The sequence below is a fragment of the Vulpes vulpes genome, chromosome 8 (assembly GCF_048418805.1).
Source record: "Vulpes vulpes isolate BD-2025 chromosome 8, VulVul3, whole genome shotgun sequence".
Taxonomy (NCBI): Eukaryota; Metazoa; Chordata; class Mammalia; order Carnivora; family Canidae; genus Vulpes; species Vulpes vulpes.
In genome coordinates, this window is record NC_132787.1 from 109,656,640 (window position 1) to 109,677,116 (window position 20,477).

The following is a 20,477-nucleotide window of genomic DNA, read 5'->3' on the forward strand; positions in this document are numbered from 1 at the left end:
GGGTGCTTCTGGCTCAGACTTCTTTTTTAAGATTTATTTTAGAGAGAGAGAGCGTGTGTGCACGTGAGCAGGGGGAGGGGCAGAAGGAGAGAGAGGATCTCAAGCAGACGCACGGCTGAGCGCGGAGCCCAACATGGGGCTCGACCCCACAACCCCGAGATCATGACCTGAGCCAAAATCAAGAGTTGGACAGTCAACCAACCGAGCCACCCAGACACCCCTGGCTCAGGCTTTTAAGATCCCAGAGACCTGCATCCTCCAGCGACAGACTGTCTGGGCCGTCGGTCAGTGGCAGGTGTGTAGGTTCATGACACATGTTTGGACAACAGTGACAAAGAATGTCGAATGTCGCACAGGCTCTGATTTAGAGGGTGGATCCGAAGGATGTCTAGGAGCGTCTCACCCACCCCGGATAGACGCACGGTTTGCTGGAATTCACTGCACTCTGTGCTCGTGACCTTTACCGATTTGTGAGATGCATTAATTGAGGCATTTCAGTGTGAAGTATATGTTTTTTGACTTATCACACGTTTAAAAAAAAAAGCCTATTTTCTCTGTATTCATTCTATTTACAAGCAGAAAATATGCATTTTATTTATAGAACTTTTTTTTTTTTTTTGCACCACCATGGATTCTCCTCCTTTGGTACCAATATAGACAAACCCCGAAGACGAATAAAGAACACGCCTTGACTTGACTCGATATCACATGGCTTCACAGATGGCATCTCCCAGCAATCTTAAGAGCAGACCTGGGTTTGGAGTTACGGGTACCCGACTATTTCTCATCTCCGCTTTCTCTTAGGGGAAAGCTGCCAGGTTCACAGAAGATAACGTAGAATCAAGAAAAAAGGCCCCTGAACAATCTCCTTGTCAATTCAAAGTGCCCGTGGCCCTTCCAGCTCCCTCCTTCCTGTTTTTAATTTTCTTCTTTTGAACCTACTCACAGGAGAAAGTATTTTTTTCTCCAAAATATGGCTATCTGTTGTGGGTAACTAGGTAATAAATTCACCTAAAAGTACCTTCCCGGAACATGGCACAGGCCGCCAGTAAAGGTTTCTCATGAAGCTTTCCCAGAAATGAGAATTTAAAATGTTACTTTCTGCGTCCAAAAATTATATTTGTGGCCCTATGTTACCCAAACCTAAACTCCAGGTTGCTTGGTCCCATACAATACGTTGTCAATTGTCCATGTATACTTTCACAATTAAAAATAATTCATACATCTTGAAAATTATACATGGCATCTCCATAACTCACGTGGGAAACCAGGGAAATATGAATAAAATGCTTTCCCTTTGTGACTGCGATGCTTTGTGCCCTATGTGGGGATATTTTGATAAAGGGGTGCCTGGGGGGGTGGGTGTGCAATGAGTTGAGCATCTGACTCTTGGTTTCTCCTCATGGGTGGTGAGACCAAGCCCCACGTCAGGTTCTGCACTGAATGGGGAGTCTGCTTCTCTCCCTCTGCCCCCCCTAAAATAAATAAATAAATCTACAAAACAAAAAACAAAAAAACCACTCTGCCCGCCCGAAGACAGCAGGAGTGTGAGAAGAGGACCACCCATGGAGAAGAGAACCGGGCCGCGATGCCCGCATGCCAGGCTGGGCTCACAGCTGCGGGGACCACCTTGCTGAGCACAGAAAGACCCTCTCTCAAGTCCGGTTTCTGCTACTTAAACATTATAAGTTGGGCATAAAGTTCTATTAAATTCCTTGCTCTCACCCCCGAGGAGGTACCTCTGCTGATGCTTTTCATCAAGCGTTTGCTCGCAGTAAAATCCTGGTGCTATTCTTGGCTGTGTCCTAGCAGATGGCTCCAAGAGTTTTGTCCATCTGCTAAAAATTCATTTTCTATAACAGAAAGCATTGTAGACAGCAGGTGAAGGAGACAAACTACAGAGTGAACAGCCAAGAACCGGCTGATGAGGAGCAGGGCGCCTGCCTACCTGAGCATCTAGACTGCCTCCCTCCCTCCCCGCACAGCAACAAGGGTCGCAGACACATCAGGGGTATGTGGGGACCCAGCTGGGAGCCAGAGAGAGTCGGGAGCTGGAAGGAAATCACCCTGCTGTCACCTTCCCTGGAGGGGAGCCCCGCTGCACACACAGGGCTGGGAGAGGGGCGAGGGGTGAGGGGTGAGGACCGAGGACGAGCAGGCCTGGAAGGCTGCGGAGGGTCCCCAGCCCGGGAGCCAGGAGCGAAGTGCAGACGCTTCCGAGACAGAAGACACGGGCCTGCACCTGCTGGTCTGCTTTCCCAGCCTCACGGAGGTATGAGGATAAGTGACAACTGGACGTATTCGGGTGGTGCGACACCGTGGTTCTTAAGAAGTGGCGACCACAGACAAGGTAAGGAGCCCATCCACCTCGCAGAGCCACCTGCTGTGCGTGCGTGGTGAGAACAGGTGAGATCTGCTCTCATCTAAACGATACACACTGTTCACGAGACATCCCCGGGCCTTGGTCCTCTTATATCTCACCGATCCTCTTTCACTTGCTGCTTCTCTGGACTGGAACGAAGCCTTTCATCTCCTCCTCCAGGTCCTTAACCGAGATTTCTAAAATTGTCATGAACTCAACAAAAGTGTTTCAGTGGAGCCCCCATATGAAAAAAGCAATTGGTTCATCCTACTATAAAACATATATTCAATACCTCCATTTTATTAATGAAATCCATTACACAGAATATATATATATATTCATATATATTGAATATATACACAGAATATATATATTCATATATATACATTCATATATATTCATATATATAGTTGAATACCTATATATTTTGGAGACAAAGCATCTCTTCCGTTTTAAAGTGCAAATTTCTCTTTTTGTTCTAATCCAAATGAATCTCCTATGTAATAGGGAAATCCAAGCCTTATTTTTCTCCAACCATGTAATTCTCTAAAAATTTCATTACTTAATATCTAATGCACCGTATCCCACTTAGCATTATTGATGACTTACACTTAGCTTTTGAGACTCCAGTGTTGATCAATACGAACCTCGTCTCTCAGGGAAGCAATAAAATACTTAGCTGCAGCGACAGAATGGTATCAAGATAATAAAGAGGGGGGGAAAATGGTAAAGATACCGGGCAGGCAATGAATTTCAAAAATCAATTAGAGAATCAATGCCGTTTTCATTTTGTCACAAAACCCCTGAGTCAGAGACAATGCTAGATCAAAAGCTCCCTGGTTTTATTGGCATTTCTGGCAATGTTAATTAAATGAAAACCGTCTCCTGATTGACTGATAAAGCATACAATAAGACGGAATCACAGTTACAGGCCGGGGCCCCCAGTTACCGTCGCAGGATGCTCACACAGGGTTTCCAGCAGTGGCTGCAAGCGAAGGAAAATGCCTCTTGTTCTGAGCTTGGCATTTATTAAGTATGTTAAATCATTTAAATACGATTTATGTCAGTTGACATAAACCATTACTTTGATTACTTTTTAGGTCTCGTTTTGTCACTCATTTTATGGCTAGTGACACATCAACTACTCAGTCTTCTTGTCTGATCTTGTCAGCCACGAGGACCACCATTTCCAGCCTCGGCGACCCCACTTAGGGCGGGCGAGCTTGTAAGGTGGGGAAGTGCCTGTTTCCTTCAAACCCCTCTTCCTATGAGACTTGATACTCAATGAATGAATGTCTCAGCACAGCATGATTTGGGGTGGAGTCATGACGACAAGAAAACCAGAAAACAAAACGGAACATGACTCTTTTTTTTTTTTTTTAAGAAAATGAGCCCACAGCATTTGCCAATGACACATAACTCCTATTCCATAACTATGGTATCAAAACTACCCACTGTTTTGCTCTATTTTTTTTTTCAATTTTCTTATGACTTCACTCAAATTCATATTGTGTTTTGAAATCTCCAACTTTTTCAACAACCTAAGCACTGAAGATTGGAAGTGTGGAGAGGGCCCAATCCCTGCCTCTTTCTCCTGCCAGATTCTAGCCCCATTTGGTGAAGAATTTTTCGAACAAGCTGTGCTCCTGGTGGGTAAGGAAGGGAAGCAATAAAGCTTCCTTTATTAATAAAGCTACACCCCCAGCCAAGGGGCGGACTGTTCAGTAGGGAAAAATGAACAAAAGGCACAGAACAGGGAGTTGCTGAAAATCCGAAAGCACACACAGAATAACTGGGAGGGATTGGGGGCAGGGACCTATGACAATAGCCAGCACAGTCGCTAAAAGCAGAGAACAGTAAGAAGTGACCAGAGGGGCGGTTCAAACACGTCTTGGAAGAGGTGACAGGCGAACCAAATAAAGATCAGCACTGGAGAGAGACTGGAGTCGGGCCAGACACCTAGGCTCAGAGGTCAAGCGTGAGAATCTGGTGCCACACGGCACAACGTTCCTTCAGGGGAAGCGGGGCCAGCCCTCTGCTGCAGGGGAGGGTGGGGCTCAGGCCTCAACACCGCGCCTGCACCCCACCGAGGGCCTCACACCTGCACAGCCAGGCATCCTCTGACCATCGCCGCTGCCGTCCCTCACCTGGGTCCTGCTCCTCCCCACTGCCGGCACGAGCAACATCGCTTCTGCACAACCTCTTTGTGCAGAAGACACAAGACCTGCCACTCAGAGATGCGCTCTCACGTTAGCCAACGGCAGATGACCTGCCCGCAGAATGATTCTCAACGCCTCATCGCCAACTCCAAGACGGGATGGCAGATTCTCGGTGTTCATTTACATTCTAATTGTTTCCGTTTATAGACGTCAAGATTTTATTAGAACAGGTGACAGATATATAAAAGTCTACATGTATCTCAAGGAATAAGTTTAATAACTAACAGACGTTAAGTTCTATTCGTATGTTGCGTGATACCATTTTTCTTGTTTTTCCAATGGGCTACAATATAAATGCTTCAAAATCAGACAAAACCTGCTATTTTCCTGTCACACTGATGGCATTTAACACAGATCTGAGGTATGGTCCACAGTTGCCATCACCATGCATTTGGAGGAACTTGGGCTTGATCTCATCATACATAACAGTGTCGTAAAACCCTAAAAGGTGATAGACCATTTTATAAATTGATGAGTACCTATGCCAAAAATCTTACTTCAAGGTACTTTTTCCTACTGGTAGCACGCTCATCAATCACTTTATGCTTGGTATTTGAAGTCTTTGAGGAAAAAAAAAGTGTCGCAATTATCATTTCATCATCTTCCTTACTCTGCGCCTGGAACGTTCACTATGGAAATCTGTCTTCTGAACCAGAAGTGAGGTGCACGTGTTCTATCCTAAAATGAAAACCTAGACAAAACCACCAAAATGCACAAGTGGGGCATTCCAAAAGTTCTTTGGCACATTTCAGAGTTACTATCAAAGACACGATGGAATAATTCAACCCCTGGATTCATGGCTTCTGTCTCATTTTGCATTTTTAAATGTTATCACTGGGTAAAGTCTTCCTTCTGTTTTCGTAAGCCTCTCAAGTTTTCACCACAGTAACAAAATAAACCTTGTGAGAAATCAATGGGATATTTATTCCAGTAAAAGAGAAATGGAATGGTCTCTTTTGATCCTGATATGAGATCAAAGGGTCAAAACAGATGATGCCCAAAGCAAAACCTGTAACACTACTCTGCAGAACTCCACATATGCATGATCCATGTGTTGTCTTGCTAGTTGATGGGGGTTTTTCTTAATGTGAGTGGCATCTCTGATCAAAAACGTTTAAATCTATTTCCAATAAATGAAATCAACATTCTGAAGTATACCAAGAAAAACCTTAAAATACCAAAAGTATCCTAAATATTGATTCTACTAATATTGATTAGTTTTTTTATTATCAGCAAAGTCAAGATCCCTTTAACACACCATGGAAAAAAATTAATGGAAAATAGCCCTTAAGAACATACACAAAAGCGAAGACAGATTCTAAGCAGAAGAATTCAGGGTTTTTACTATTCTCATCTGTATTTATAATTCTATAATAAATATTATTTTTCATAATTTGATAAAGTGTTCTTAATTTTTAAACCTGTGAAATTCAATTTCACAAAATAACGCCAACAATGAGTAAGGCACTGTGTGTGCCTGGTGCTAAGAAAAAATGATAATATAGGGGTGCCCTGTGGCTCAGGCTGTTAAGTGTCCGACTCTTGATTTCAGTTCAGGTCACAATCTCAGGGTCGTGAGATCAAGCCTCGCTTTGTGTGTGGAGTCTGCTTGAGATTCTCTCCCTCTCCCTCTGCTCTTCCCCCTTCCCTCTCTCTGTCTTTCTCTCAAATAATTTTTAGACAAAGAAAAAGAAAAATGAAAATATAAATAAAATGGAATTCCTCCTCCTAAAGGACCTGAGCCTGTGGTAGGCACCACCATTAGAGAGAATAATCATCCCTATAATTTACTCCCCACCCTCTGGAGAAGGCACTTTATGGATATGTCTAATCTCTGTACGGACGTCACAGGTTGGACGCTTTCCCCAATTTTGCACCTAAGGCAGCTGAGCCTCGGGGCAGGAAACTGCACCCCAGACACAGTTTCCGTGTGTCCAGAGTTTGTCCCCCTTCAGTCCTTCATGTTTATCAACACTTTCAGACTAAAAGAGCAAGGAACACGTATGCCAAGCAAATGATGTATTTTCCAAAGAATTACCCGGCCCTGAAGCCTGAGAGGGTGTTGTCTGAGCTTATGGGGACATCGCGCTGATCACCCACCCATTGCCCTCTCCCCGCAAAGTGCACACGCGCTGCTGGCTGGGATTCCAGGGGATGGAATTCGAGATAAGAAAATTGATGATGCTGATTTTAACGGGAGGGTTACGAGTGGGAACAGCCAAGTGTCTAGTTTCCAACTGAAACACACTTTTCTTAAAATATTACAAACACAGATATGGTGCTCTTTTCAAGAACTTTCAAACCCATGGTCTCGATCGATTCCTGGGAGGCAAGTACACCCATAAATGTGCAATGTAACTGCTGATTGGGTTATTGAACGCAGAGAGGAGAACTCACTACACAAGGGGCACCTCTCGAGTCTGCGGCAGAGCTGGGACGGGAACACCGCGCTTTCAGGTGGCCGCACGCGCCTCCGCACGCGACAGGTGCACCGGCAGCAGGTTCTGCAGCTCATGTGCATACCCCGCCCCCGCTGCTGTCATGATGCTTTTACAATTCAGTTATCTCTGAGATCATAAATAAAAATCATAACATCGAGCAAACTTCGTACATAGCATCTCTAATCCTGGGGGTTAATTTGGCTGATAAATAAACCATCAAACAAACTTCAGAGGAAGAGACTGAGGCTCTGATCTCCTACGGGGTTATGCCAAGGTTCACGTGGCGGGAAGCGACGGACGGGGCATTCCAGTGCAGGTGGATCTCATGTCAAATCCCAGGTGCCTTCCCCAATATTAGTATTTATGGCCCAAGTTCCTCAAGGAGCGATGAGGAAGCTAAGTGAACTAAGGAATAAGTAAAATCTTGCATACTCAGACAAAAATCATTATGGCCACTTAATCATCTAACAAATAACAGTGAGCCTTTTTAAGTAGGTGCCACCCTCAGCACGGAGCCCGACGCGGGGCTTGAACTCATGACCCTGAGGTCAAGGCCTGAGCTGAGATCAAGAGTTAGACGCCTAACTGACTGAGCCACCCCAGCCAGGTGCCCCACCAGTGAGGCTGATTCTGTGTAGGACGGAGCTACCACCGGGAGGGCAGGACCATGGAGATGGACGTGTCCCTGCCTGCCACATGGGGCCAGCTGTCCAGCCAGAGCCACACCTTCCCGGGGGCTGTGAGTGGTGCGGCTGTGGGGAGCCCATCCTCCTCCTGTGCCCTCCCACGCTGACACGCTCACCCTGAGCCTGATGGCCGGGGCCCAAAGTTGCATTCCTTAAAAAGCATCTGGTGAGATTTGGGCATCTCGTGAGGTCTTCAGAACACTAAACACAAAAATTACAGAACTGGTTGGACAAACCTTTCCTTCATTATCTTCATAAGGACTTTCATCTTCTTTTTCCTATTATTAAAAAAATACGTAATCAACTCTCTGCAAGCAGGATAAGTGTCAAACAACTTACCCTCCTGTCGCCCTTGCCTTCCCGGTTGGTAAGGAGGCCCTCGGCAGCTTCCCTCCTCCCATGTCCTGCCCCGCTCCTGGCCCCACACCTCTCCTACTCTAAATTCTGCATTTTCACGCACTTCTAGTTAAGTACTTTATACAAAACAGGACACGTTATCTTCTCTGGGGTCTTCACTCCTTGGACGTGCGTGCGGGTCCACCTGCTGTTTGTGCGGCACCTGTGCTTCCCGCTGGCGGCCAGAGCCCCGGGGGGCCCTAAGAGTGATCCCACCTGTTTCTATTTGGTGTTATCAATGTGTATATTGTGGGATATTGGATTCGGAGAGTTCTCAAGCACCCAGGTCAGTTCACAGAGGGTGCCGTGCACACAATGTGACACAGGTAAGATGTATACACACATCATTTCCATCAGTTCACAGAAGAGCTTTTCAAATGAGCTAATGAACGATGATGGTCCGTGTTAAGGTGAACGTATGACTGAAGCGTCAGATACAGTAGGGCCGTCACCGCTGTAGAATCAGCGTCGTCGAAGCATCCCGAGGAGGGAGTGTCGGGTGAAAGCACGGCTCTATTTTCTACCTCTGCTCTTGGTTTCACCCACTTCTGTGCCAGTAACGTGCATAAGGACAAAATAAGACACGTGTCCAATTCCCTGGGCTGGTGGCGAGCATCTCGTCCTGACACCTACACGGACGTAGCTCCTCCGGCCCCAGATTGTTCTAGTGGCAGCAGAGGGGAGGCGATGAGGAGTCTGAGCTCAGTGCACAGAGTTTCTGCTTGGGACAGTGAGACATTTGCACATAGACGGTGCTGATGGCAGCGCAACACGGCAAAGGGACCTAGTGCCACTGAATTATACACTGAAAAATGGCTAAAATGGCAAGTTTTCTGCTTTACATATACATATATTTCACCACAAAAAAAATTTTAGGTGATAACAGACACCCTTATCAAAAAGCAGAGATACATATTTTTTAAATGATGTTCACAATCACATGCTCTCTTACAACCTTGCAAGGTGATTTTCATTTTACCCCAGGGATTATATACTTAAGTTTAAGTACCTTAGCCATTGGTAGCTCAAAGCAAATCCACAAACATTTATGGGACGCCTACTGTGTAGAAGGCACTGTCCCAGACACTGTGAGGGACACGGGATGCGCCAAGGCATGTGCTCGGCTCCCTAAGGATTTCACAATTTAAGGGGAAGGAGGAGATAACACACCAAAAAAAAAAAAAAAACCCTAATATAGTCAGTGTCTAATAAATATCACATGACTCATTTTTCAAATCAACAGGGAAATGAAACACAAAATAAAACTGCAGTTCCCTGGGGCTACTGGGTGGCTCCGGCCCTCAGCTCAGGTCATCATCTCAGGGCCCCGGGATCAAGTCCTGTATCAGGCTTTCTGCTCAGCGGAGAGTCTGCTTCTCCCTCTGCCACTCTCCTCCTGCTCGTGATTTCTCTCTCTCTCAAATAAATAAATAGTCTTAAAAAAAAAAAAAAACTATAGTTCACTGAGAGCAGATACGGATCACTGTGGCCAACAGCCAGGAAGCGTTAATTATTACTTTATTATTATTACCAGCTGTTACATTACACGTAAGATGCTTGCTCTCCTTCTTGCCTCAAAAACACGGGCTAGATTTTCATGTCAATAATGAAAAACACCCACAAAGTTCTATTTCGGTCACACAAGAAGCAAAGATGGAGTGGTGTGGACCTCATAGAAGTAAACACTCCTGGACAGGAGTAACACAACACTTAGCATCACAAGGGACATACCTGGAGCCTGACACAGTAACCGGCTGTCCTGAGACATCAGGCACGAGTAGTAGAGCTCACCGTGCAGACAGAAAGCACAGCCCTGGATTGTTCAGAACTGAGTTCAAATGCAAACCCCCCCTCTTCCTGACTGTACGGTGGTGGTGGGTTACTCAAGCTCTCTCCTGTCTCATTGCTTCTAGGTCGACAAAGTTGGGTGCTGACACCCAGGTGAGGAGTGTACGTGAGGTGAGGCAGCCCGGGCAGCAGGGCCAAGCACAGTGCCCAGCAGAGCAAACCCCCAGCTCCCTATGCCCTCCCTGCCCCCCTCATGTCTTGCCGTTGCTCCATATCACCACCTTTCCCCAGAAGCTGAGATTGCAAACCCGGATGTTTAAAAACTAGGTGAGGGGATCCCTGGGGGGCTCAGCAGTTTAGCACCACCTTCAGCCCAGGGCATGATCCTAGAGACCCAGGATTGAGTCCCACATCGGGCCCCCTGCATGGAGCCTGCTTCTCCCTCTGCCTGTGGCTCTGCCTCTGTGTCTCTCATGAATAAATAAATAAAATCTTTTAAAAATAAATAAAATAAAAATAAAAACTAGATGCTCAGGTTTGCCATTATTCCTATCCTGCATTAAGAAAGACACTCTGATTCACTCTAAGAAATTAAACCTACTGATTGATGTCAAGTTACTAACACCCACAAACTCCCAGCGGCCCGAGTCGATTTACATAAAGAGTCAATAAGGCAAGGATGGCAAAGTCCCATGGCCAGTCCACGCAAGGTGCTCAGGCGTAGCGCGAACTCAATGTCATCACGACGTCTGTGCCCTCTTTCTAATAAAATAAAAACTGACACACATTAGTGCCCTTCTCCGCTATGCCCCCAGTGCAAACAGGTGATTTCCACACCCCTTCACCTGACGCTGCAGGACAGACATTCCTCTGACTCCCAGAACCCAGTCTCACGCTCTGACACCAAAGCAACTAAACATTCTCTTTCCTCCTCAGTTGAAAGTCTTGCCGGCCATCTAGATACACACCGTATGCTTTCACTGAAATCCGCCTCCCAGTCAAAACTATGGAAGAATATAAGGAAGGAGAATTGTTTGAAAGCTCGATCCCTTTGACCATCTGTTTCAGATCATAAATGCCACTGATGTTGGAAAAACCCAAACAGACCTCCCTTCCCACAAATGCCCCTCCCAAGGTGGGCGAGAAGCCGGAGACAGTGCCGAGTGGCTCCAGCCCATCCCGGCGGCCCCCCGGGCTCACCTGCCTCTGTTCTTGAATGTGGGAACTAGGAGGCCGCCCGGCAGGTTGAAGAGTGCGGAAGGACGGCTCGTAAGGCCATCCCATATCCCCAGGTTTACTGGTAGTTCTGGAGGCTTTGGCATTAGAATGGACTCAGATGTGATACCCCAGACCTACTATACAACCCCCTGCCTGGAGCCAAAAAAATTTAAAACGAGAGGGGTGGCTGGAGGCTCAGTCCGTTGAGCACCTGACTTGATTTCGGCGCAGGTCATGATCTCAGGGTGGTGCTCTGCACTCAGCACAGAGTCTGCTTAAGATTCTCTCTCTCTCCCTCTGCCCCTCCACACCATCTCCCACTTGCATTTGCACGCTCTTTCTCTCAAAAAAAAAAAATTTAACAAGAAACTACTCTGAAAAAAAAAATCTAGAGATGGAATTTTCAAAACAAATTCTCAAAAATCTATCTTACCCACGTGAATTACATAAAGTAAATTTTGTCTTAAACGTTCCCCCCATGTTAAAGAAAAAAATGGAAATGGTAACTACCTGTGGTGGATATGTTAATCAGCTCTAAATGCCAGATATTCCTCAAAAAAAAAAAAAAATAAGATCAAAGCAAAGTAAATTTTGTTTCCCCGATACACGTGACCTCATAGAGGACCACAGGAACACGCTCCCTGCTTGAACGGCACATCTTCAGCATCTGGACGGGGAGAGGAGCAGCACCCGGACACAGACACCCGCAGCCAGGGTTCCCCCCGCCTGGCTCATGCTGCCATCTATGGAGCCTGCGCCGTCCACGTCCTGCTTTGTCCCACAAGAAGACTGTTTACACAACACGTACACCCCACAAAGCAGGATGACCATGGTGTCCACAGACGCCTACGTACCTACACACCTGCTGCTAGTCACCTTGAGACTCCTCCCTCTAAAAATATATCTTCAAAGTTGTTGTTAAAACAGTTTTAAGTCTGTGACTGGGAACACAGTAAAACGTAACTGGGATAAGTATAGAAGCCATTAAAATTACTCACGTAATTTCTGGCACCCGAGAGACCAGATCTAAGGCACAGCCTGCCTGGGAACATGCTATGTTTCTAATTCCATGCTCATCTCTATTCTGGAATGGACTGGACTTTTAGATTCTTTCTTCATCAAACGTGAGCTCCACCCAACGTGTTAAAAAGGAATAAGGAGGTGCCTTCGGCCCACACCATTAAACTCAAAATAAAAGTAGAATTGGCTCACCTTGTCGCTTTCAAGATCAGGGGGGTTATCGTGGAACTCTTCATCTTCCTTAACTATCTCAGCTGGTGTCTAGAGAGAAAACACACCACGTTTGGATTTAGTGGGAGTCAAGCTATGTCAAACCCCATGAAGGAGCAAAGGGCGGAGAAATAGTGCAACTCTGTGAACCACTTCTGTGGACAGAGCTGAAAATACCACCGGCTTTTCCACGGTGGTTACTTCAAACCCAAAACTGTGTCTGCCTTTTTACCTTTTGTTCCACTTATGAAATGCTAACCTATTTAACAAAATTGTCGGGGAAACCTTTAAGGAGGAACACTAGAAACCCCTTTCATGTAAATAGGAGTGGCTCATCCCTCCAGATGCCTCCGGCCTGCAGGTAATAAATGCCCGTGATCCTCCGTCTGCTCCTGAGGACCCCAACCAGTGTCCTCTTTCCCTGTGTTCGAGACCCGCCCGCCACCGCCTGGGTGGTCCCGCTCCACACACAGTGGTGCCGCTCACATCCTCGCATATCATGCTCCTGGTTTCATGGCACTGGCTAAGAGCAGTGAGCTCCGTGTAACTGGTGCCCTGGAGCTTCTCCGCCAGATGAAAGCCATGTGGTTCTGTGGCTAAGAAAGAAAGGGCCCCCCTAGGGGCTACTTCCATCGTAGTTCTGTACCAGTCAGAGTGGGCGCAGCAAGTGCACACGCCTCACGTCCCCTGCGGGCTGGCATACAACAACGACAGGAATGCGAGCCAACGTGGCCCCCAAGAAGCTCACTCATATGGGGAGACGAATGTTAATTGAGTCGCACAAGTAAGTATAAAACCTCGACTGTGATATGCTTTGTAAGAGAGATACGTGGAGCTAATAGGATGTACCAGGGTTTAACATACGCTCTGGTGTGACTACAACTTGAAATATGAGGGATAAAAAAAATACATAAAAAGGCAAAGAAAGAATATTCCAGATAAAGGCAAGGGCACGTGGAAGCCCTGCTGCAGGAGGAAGCACTGAGTTTGAGGGGTTTCAGGGGTGGTTGGACAGTGGAGAAAGAGAGATCACAGTAATTTAGCCAGTGGATGGCGGTAGTCAGGATGGTCGATTCCAGACGTATCTAGGAGGTCACACTTGCAGGCGTTGAGGTGGTCTGGATATGGAGGAGGTGAAACGATCAGTCTCAGGAATATCTCTATGTTTCTCTTTGTCTTACTGGATGGACGGGCGTCATATACCCCCTGACGGGAAGAGAGCAAGGTGTGCAGACGGTGTGGAAGGACACGTGTTCATTCTCACTGTGAACTTCAGTATCTTGGAACATCCAACAGGTGATGTCAGTTCACAGTATGTGTGTGTGTGGAGATGTGGGTGCATGGCTGTGTGGATGTGCGTGTAGAGGTGTGTATGTGTCTGGATCTACAAAAGATGTACGTGTGTGTTCATCTAGATGCATGTGTATGTGTCTCTGGGTGTGTGTTTATAGATGTAAATATGTGTCTCTGGATGTGTGTGTGGAGATGTGTGTGTGTGTGTTATGTCTGGATGTGTGTGTATGTACATGTGTATGTGTCTCTGGATGTGTGTGCATGTGTGTGCATTTGCATCTGGAGCCCAGAAAAGAGACCTGCAGAGAGAGTGGCGCCGCCCGACAGAGTTTTCTATCTGGGGAGATGACCTAGAGCGAGAAGAACATTGCCCTGCCCTGACCCATGCTGACCTCCAACATTCCAAGCCAACTGGAGGATCAGAAGCCTACGGAGAAGGAGAATGGGGCCCCCGGACAGCTCAGCAGCAAGAGCATGAGACCCTCAATCTCAAGGTCGTGACTTAGAGCTCCAGTTGGGTGTAGAGAGGACTTAAAAAATAACACTTTAAAAAGAAAGAGAATGAGAATGAGAACAAGAATGAGAGGCCAGACAGATGGAAGGAAAATCAGGAGCCGGGTGGGTCTTGCCAAAGGAAGAAGGCGCTTGAGGAAAAGGGAGCGGCCCCAAGTGTCGGCTGGAGGAGGAAGGTCAAGCGCCCTGAGAACGGAGAAGTGTGTTGGATTTGGGGCATGAGGCAGTGAGCAACGGTTCTGTGTCCCTGTGGACAGAAGCTGGAAGAGGCTGAGGAGAGGAGAGGAGAGGAGAGGAGAGGAGAGGAGAGGAGAGGAGAGGAGAGGAGAGGAGAGAGGACAGAGGAATTGGGGAGAGGGGGGACCATCCCTCCAGGGACTGGGAGAGACGGAGCTGCTCGCAGAGGAAGGAGGCCAAGGAGGGACGGTTCTGGTTATAACCGCTTGCTTCCAGCATGCATAGCATCCAGCCAGGAGTCCGACCTACCCAAAAAAGGGGAGACAAATAACCTGAGAGCACCAGACCCTTGAAGGGTTCGGGGGGGGGGACAGAATCCAAAGCCCAGGAGAAGGTAGGAGGACGGGCAGCTCCATCGTGATGACGGGAAGGTGCAGAGAGATTTGTGCGTAGACACCAGAGCCACCTGGCTCACAACCAGTCCCTACCTCGCCCCCTCGCTGAAAGAAAAATCACATAATTGAGGAGAGCCCAGGCCACTTTCCAGACACCAGACGCAGACCCTGGTTAGTCTACACCGCCGGAGGCCCATGGCGTCTCCCCAAATACGGCAAGGACTAGGCCGACACACGGTAGAGTTCGGGAGGGCCCCTGGGAATGACTTTATCACCACCTGATAAAGGCACAGGGAAGGAAGTGGGGTCTCCATTCGTCACATTAGGCCTCACGTCTCAACGTGCCGCCGACATCAGAGGCAATGTCTTGAGACCGTGAGGAAACAAGCCTGAGGCCCGAAGTCGATGTGCAGAGGAAGGCGGGTGCAGCGACGCCAGCGACCCGCCCGGGCTGACACGGCTGGGCCGGCCGACCCTGCAAGCTCCCATGACGCAGGGGGCCTCCAGACTCCAGATAAGTGTCCCTCGCGTGTGAGCCGCTTCTCGGGGGTTGCTGTTCTTTCCAGCCAGAAGCATCCGAACAGACACACTCCTCATTATGCTTTTTAATTTATTCATTAAAGGGAGCACCCCAGGGACCTTAGTGAGCCTAATCCGACCTACCCCCTGCACCTACAAGCTTAAAGCTTAAAGCTCCATTATGTCTTTTCTAATTAAACAAGTCGGAGATTATACAAATGCATACTGACCTTCTCCTAATTAATCCAAATTATTTTGGTTTTACTTTAGCTCGTGTCTCATTCTTAGCTCTTTCTCTGGAGTGAAATGAATTAAAGTTCAGGTGCATTGCTCGGGTTGCCACAGGGAATCTAAGCAAAGCCGCTCTCTGCTGGGACTGGCCCCGGGGGACTCTCTGAAAATGACCACGTTTCAGTAGATGTCAGGAGCCAGCCCGGTCCCCTGATTTCCCTTCCCAAGCACCCACTGGACGTGCCCAGCGCCCGCTGGAGAATGACGACATAACGGCGCTCTAGGAGAGTGGAATTGGTGAAAAATGCTAAAGTATCTCTCCCTTCCCCCAGAAAAAACCCAAAGTCAGAGTCCTGCGCCAAAGAGAACCCACCATTCTAGGCACTTTTCTGTCTTTTTAAGATATTTATAAAAATCAACGTGACCTTAACTCTGGCAGAAGACATTGCTTTTGTGAAAAATGCGCACCTTGAATCAAGGAAGAATTTCAACCTCAGTGTGTTACTATCTGGGTGACATTTTGTGTAAATTATAAGAGCCAAGAAATGTTTCCTTAACATTGGGGTATAATAACTCACGACTCTGAAATGGAAGCCGGTGTAAAAATTTATCTCCCCCGAGAGTCAAAGCTGATAGAGCATCTTCTCTTTTAGACCTCCACCCAAGGCCTGCTGATAGCAATGTCGGCAAGGGGATACCGTGTGCGCTATTAACACCGGAGACAGGGACGCCCGGGTGGCTCCGTGGTTGAGCGTCTGCCGTTGGCTCAGGTCATGACCCTGGGTCCCGGGATCGAGTCCCACATCGGGCTCCCTGCATGGAGCCTGCTTCTCCCTCTGCCTGTGGCTCTGCCTCTTTCTCTGTCTCTCATGGACAAATAAATAAAATATTTAAAAAAAATAAAACTAGAGAGAAACAAAAAGCATTGGAAATAATTTGTAATATCTTAAAAACACAAACTCAAAAGGAAACAACATAGCACAGGAAAAAAGAAAACGTGAGTCAAGACCAACTATTAATCCAGCGTAACACTTGGTAACATCCCAGTGCCAGACCCTAGCGCTCTCTCCCCGTCCCTTGCATTGTGTTTCCCACACGCTACGCCTTCCGTCTTGGTCAGGAGCCACCTGGCAGGACTAATAGGGTTCGGTGACACTGAAGCTTTAGCAGTGACGACACACGTAAGCGAGATCACGTGGACACTGAGAAGAGCGCCGCTGACCTGGCACCTCGACCTCGTTTCTCCCATGAGCCGACGACGGCCATCCGTGGAATTCTACGAGCATCTCAGCGCCAAGTTGAGAAAAGCCTGGGGATGCGCTCTCACCACCAGGAGCCCAGCGTGAGCAGGAGAAAGAGGCTCTACCGAAGCAACTGCAAACGTCTCCATTGGGAGAAAACCAAGAGACAGAAGGTGGAGGCTAGAAACAGTGGTGTGCATCGCTGCAAGGACGCGTCGATCTTTGTGAGTAATTCACAAAGAAAATGGGTAGGAAATATCAGAAAGGGAGACAGAACATGAAGACTCCTAACTCTGGGAAACGAACTAGGGGTGGTGGAAGGGGAGGAGGGCGGGGGGTGGGGGTGACTGGGTGACGGGCACTGAGGGGGGCACTTGACGGGATGAGCACTGGGGGTTATTCTGTATGTTGGCAAATTGAACACCAATAAAAAATAAATTTATTATTTAAAAAAATCACAAAGAAAACAACTGGAAGGCAGGACCACAAAAACAGGACATTTTAGGAATCAGAACGCAGGTCGAAACGTGCGATCAACCATCGTCCTGGACTGCCAGGGAGCAATGCTCAGAGCAGCCGTGGCCTCTGCTCATCGCTGTTCCCGACACCCCCGCCCCACTTTCTGACTCCCCCGTCCTCCCCTCTCTGTGCAGCAACAAGAGATTCTCAAACCAACTTAAAAGTACAGGGAAGTTTCTAGCCCTTGGAACACAGGCAAGATGAGAGGCCACAGGGTGAGTCTCGCTCATCACCACAAAAGGTGGACATTCCGTGACGTCACTCAGCGGGAGCAAAGGACAGGCCACCCTCTCCGTTCATCGGGACTTGAACTTGGAGTCCTCACCTAGCGGAGGGAGCTCAGCAACACGCGGCGATGTAGCCCTGGCCAGTGGAGCAGCCTCCAGCACGTTCGCCCCTCGCCGAGGCTCCCTCCAGTCCTCTGCTGGCAACTGGTGCTCTCGACTGCAAGTGAGGCCGCTCAGCTCCAACGACGCCCTCGGGCTTGGGGGACGCCCAGTTCTTGAGGTTCCCCTCACCAGTCTAGGCTGGACTCCAAATTCATAAATGGATTCACTGGGATCTTATATTTTGCAATATTGTATCTTCCTCCCCGGGGATAAGAAAAAACATGTGACAGGACACCTGCGTGGCTAGCAGTTGAGCCTCTGCCTTCGGCTCGGGACGTGACCCCAGGGTCTCAGGATCCAGTCCCACATCGGGCTCCCCACAGGGAGCCTGCATTTCCCCCTGCCTGTGTCTCTGCCTCTCTTTCTGCATCCCTCGTGAATAAAAAAAAAAAAAGAGTAACATGTGACATCGTCAGGCTCACCCACAAGGTGAAAACCAGTTCCTCAAAAACACGAGCAAAGTACTCCAGGTTATTATAAAAGCCACCACTATAAGCTAATAGTTTAATACGGAGGCCAGACCCTCCTTCATTAACGGGCTGGGAAGTCCCAAGGGCATCAGTGGGAGCATCTTCCTCCCCCCACAAGGAAACCAGCAGCCGCAACACGTGCCCAGAGCTCACCAGCACACAAACACAGAACCAAGACAAAGACGTGGTTATCTGGGGGTGGGGGCCACTCTGGGGTGAACCCCCACCCGGGCTGGGCCACTCTGACCAACCCCCACCCGGACCAGGTCTGCAGGTAGCAGAGCGTCCGTCCCCTGCGTGAGGACCCCACCCGGGAGACCCGCCAAGCCACATCCTGCTGCCCTGCTCCACAACACCACCTTCTTCCCCCGTCCCCCAGGGCAGAAAACCACCCCTTGGACACTGCATGGTGGCAGGGCCTACACCGTGCTTCACGGGGGCCCCAGAAGGAAAATCATTCCTGGGGAAGGAAACCGGCGTTAACCCAAAAGCTTACACGTTAGTCTAATGTTAGGACTTCTCTGAAACACCGACTATGCTAACGCGCACCGTGGTCTCCCGGGGGACGGACGGGGAAGGCGGTGACCTCGGGGAGTCCTGTCCTCAAAGACGCAGAGCTCGGTCCGGGGACGGGTCTGTCTACAAACTTCAGCTCAACCTGCCCCGCGGGGCATCCATCTATCCAATCCCTTGGGACCCTCTTGCGTCTGTCCCCTGGGACTTACAGAGCCTGAGCCGAGCCCCTGCCGGGGGGGGGGGGGGCAGGCGGGGGGGCGGGTGGTAAGTGGACCTCCAGGTGTGCCGGGCACCCACTGCCCGCTCAGCCCCTCCAGCCACTCGTCTCCAGCCCCGCAGGTGGCAGCAGGTGTGTGTCTCTGCTCACACGCACGTGCACGCGCACCCCCCACTGGCCCAGCCCCCACGCCTCTCGTCTTTAAGCCCATGAGGCAGCCGAGCTGGGAGTCCCATGGCCTCCTTGTCCTTCAAAGCTGCAGAACTTGCTTTGACATCGTCCCCTGACACCCAGGCAGTCCCGGGCACCGTCACCCACCCCCCACCCCGTGGGAGAGGCGAGGTTAGACAGCAGCAGCGGCTCTCCTGACCGCCGGGCCTGGCCTCCTCCTCCCTCTGACCTTCCTGACCCCCTCCGCAGAGGAGGGCCCCGTCGGCCCCCGGAGCCCCTCCTTCCCCCCACTACTCGCCCTTCTGGGGACCCCCCCCATCACCACACCGCCCCGAATACCACGAAAATCAAACACTAGTGACGCAAACCCCCCAGAACGTTTCTCGGTCGCAGTGATGGAGATTGAGTGACACGAGGGACTACGCTTGTGCTGCAAACCTGCCCAGAATGGGAACACCCCGAGGACCCTAACCAGCGTTGGAGGGGGGCCGGGTGCTAATTTCTGGTATAACCCTAACTGCCGAAAATGCGTTTAGTTATTACAAAAATCCTTAAATGTGCAATAAACATACATGGTTAGTTTGGGTTTTAAGAGAGAACTGAATCTTCTGCTCATTTCTCGCCACGTCGAGGAAAAGAATAAATGCTATCACTGGCGATTTAGAGAGCACAACGGGACCCCCGGGGAAAGTGCTCCAGATGCCAGAGGAAGTGGCCAGGGCCGGACGTGGTCTGTCTCGTTCGTAAAATATACCACGGGAAAGAAAAATAGAATAAAGTGAGAAAATTACGCGCAATATTCCAAAGAGGAGCGGAAAGCTCGCTGTCACCCGGGCTTGGGCTCTAACCACACGTGCAGGACTGATGCCGAGTCCACGTCAGAGGGAGGAAAACGGAGCTCCGATGCCCACGTGGACCTTGCACAGGACACTGGGGCGCCGGGGGGGCTCCGTCGGTGCGGCGTCTGCCGTGGCTCAGGTCATGATCTCAGGGCCCTGGGATCGAGCCCCACACCCGGCTCCCTGCTCAGCGGGGCTCTGCTGCGCCCTCTGCCCCCCCCCCCCCCGTTCGTGCTCTCTCTTAATAAATAAAATCTTACTAAAAAATAAGAAGTGTGTTTCTAGTGCCCTCAGGTGGATACTGGGGACAAAGCTGCGCATCTCAGAGCCCACCCGGCCCGCCGGCCCTTTGCAGGACCAGGGGATGGGGACAGAGACCTGAGAGATGCACCTGCAGTGGGTGCGCGCGGGCCGAGCCGGGCTGGAACCAGGCCCCTGTGCTTCTGCTCCCGTCCAGGCTGGGGCGGCCCCCTCACGCCTCACCCACTTCCCTCCACCTCATGCCTCTGTGAGCCCCAAGGAGGTGGGGCGGGGGCGCACCAGGCCTGGGACCAGGTACTCACACGTGCAGGACCTCACTTTGCCCCCCACGAGCCATCCAGGGGCATCATGCCCACCGCACAGGTGAGGGGGTGGGGGTCGGATGG

The 20,477-nt window shown here is 49.4% G+C and overlaps 1 protein-coding gene across 1 annotated transcript in view; it reads right to left on the bottom strand.

Annotated features, from left to right (window-relative positions):
- The window catches only part of DCDC2C (doublecortin domain containing 2C), a 91,836-nt gene that overhangs the window by 27,602 nt on the left and 43,757 nt on the right, over positions 1-20,477 (bottom strand). Inside the window, exon 9 of the mRNA XM_072767806.1 lies at positions 12,323-12,391. Within this exon, the coding sequence (XP_072623907.1) occupies positions 12,323-12,391 (69 nt within the window). The remainder of the gene's footprint in view (positions 1-12,322; positions 12,392-20,477) is intronic.